This window comes from Sinocyclocheilus grahami, unplaced genomic scaffold (genome assembly GCF_001515645.1).
Source record: "Sinocyclocheilus grahami isolate Dianchi unplaced genomic scaffold, SAMN03320097.WGS_v1.1 scaffold385.1, whole genome shotgun sequence".
In the NCBI taxonomy this organism is placed as follows: Eukaryota; Metazoa; Chordata; class Actinopteri; order Cypriniformes; family Cyprinidae; genus Sinocyclocheilus; species Sinocyclocheilus grahami.
Genome location: NW_015505564.1, coordinates 683,144 through 684,693, shown reverse-complemented (window position 1 = coordinate 684,693; position 1,550 = coordinate 683,144). Strand labels below are relative to the sequence as shown.

Here is a 1,550-nt window from a genome sequence, read left to right as displayed (position 1 = left end):
CTCGCTTTTTCAGACCGATGAGCTTTGTAAAAATCGACGCATTTCAAAAAGGCAGGGCATAGAAGAGAAACAATAATGTACAGTATGTGGAAAATAATGTGTATTTTGAACTTTAAACCGCATAAACACATTTCATTACACCAAATACACAAAATAATGTTCTTTTTAGCAGCATCATATGACCTCTTTAATAAGAAAATGTTGGTGCAAACTATCCAAATCATGATGGACTAAATACTGTTTTCTTGTCCAAGCTTCTACTTCATTTCAACTTTGAGTACGAACATTTATGAGCACTATACATTTATAGCACAGCTTTAAAGCAATAGTTCACCCAAAAATGAAATGTACTCACTCTCAGGCCATCCAAGATGTAGATCAATGGGTACCGTTAGAATGAGTATGGGGGGAAAAATAAATAAATAGTACAAGTTAATGGCTGCCATCATCTATTTGGCTACCCACATTCTATAAAATATTTTATTAGTAGACGGCAAATTTAAAGATTGAAAAATTCAGATTGTGGATGAATTGTTTTGAATTTCAGGAGCCTGCAGACATGAGTGGTAAATTTGGGCTTGGGAATTATAGCTCGAGGAAGCACATCTCCATATCCGTGCCCTCATCCACAGAGGTCATGTCACCTCATATCAAATCTGTGGAGGAGCTCAGAGTGCTGGGTATCAACCTGAACAGCTTCAACACACCAACACAGTTCTTCATCTGTGTGGCCGGTGTCTTCCTCTTTTACCTCATCTACGGCTACCTGCAGGTGACATTCTGTCCCATTGCTCCATTTGTGATTGTTGACTTTATATTTGTGTCTGCAATGATGCTAAACTCGTGTTTTCCTTCGTGGCATTGCTAACTTGTGAGTCTCTGTGTTTTCAGGAGCTGATATTCTCAGTGGAGGGATTTAAGCCATTTGGCTGGTATCTGACTTTAGTGCAGTTTGGATTGTACTCCTTGTTTGGTTTAGTGGAGTTGCAGCTTACTCAGGATAAAAGGAGGAGGTAATTTTTGGGGCTGTCGACAAATTAAAAAATAACCCTCGGTTATAATAGAAAACTGTCGCTCTGGGTTTTGCAACCAGCTGCAGTATTGCTGATACTGATACCTCTATTAAATGGATTTTATATTCAATTTCTAGGGATAAAATGTTATTTATTAGCAACTGCAGAACTTTAAAGTTATACCAAATGTCAAACAGTTTTTATCATAAAACTAGTATTCACAAAATGGAAAAAAAACACTACTTAATAGAATGTTTCTTCTTCTTTTTTCAGGATACCATGCAAAACCTACATGATCATTGCATTTTTAACAGTTGGGACCATGGGCTTATCCAACACTTCTTTAGGATACTTGAACTACCCTACACAAGTCATATTTAAGTGCTGCAAACTCATTCCTGTCATGATCGGAGGAGTTTTTATACAAGGTACATCAGATCATATGCTAGATTGTTAGTCTTGCAATGTCTTCACATTCAATGCAAACTGAAAATGTGACAATAACGATATTTATATTTTTAAAAAATGTATATCAAA

General features: G+C 36.5%; 1 protein-coding gene across 2 annotated transcripts in view; it reads left to right on the top strand.

Moving 5' to 3' along the window:
* The window catches only part of slc35b3 (solute carrier family 35 member B3), a 17,673-nt gene that overhangs the window by 1,962 nt on the left and 14,161 nt on the right, over positions 1–1,550 (top strand). For both annotated transcript variants that reach the window (XM_016231242.1, XM_016231241.1), the window contains exons 2-4: positions 548–772; positions 892–1,013; positions 1,287–1,441. In XM_016231242.1, the coding sequence (XP_016086728.1) occupies positions 560–772; positions 892–1,013; positions 1,287–1,441 (490 nt within the window). In that variant the 5' untranslated portion in view covers positions 548–559. The remainder of the gene's footprint in view (positions 1–547; positions 773–891; positions 1,014–1,286; positions 1,442–1,550) is intronic.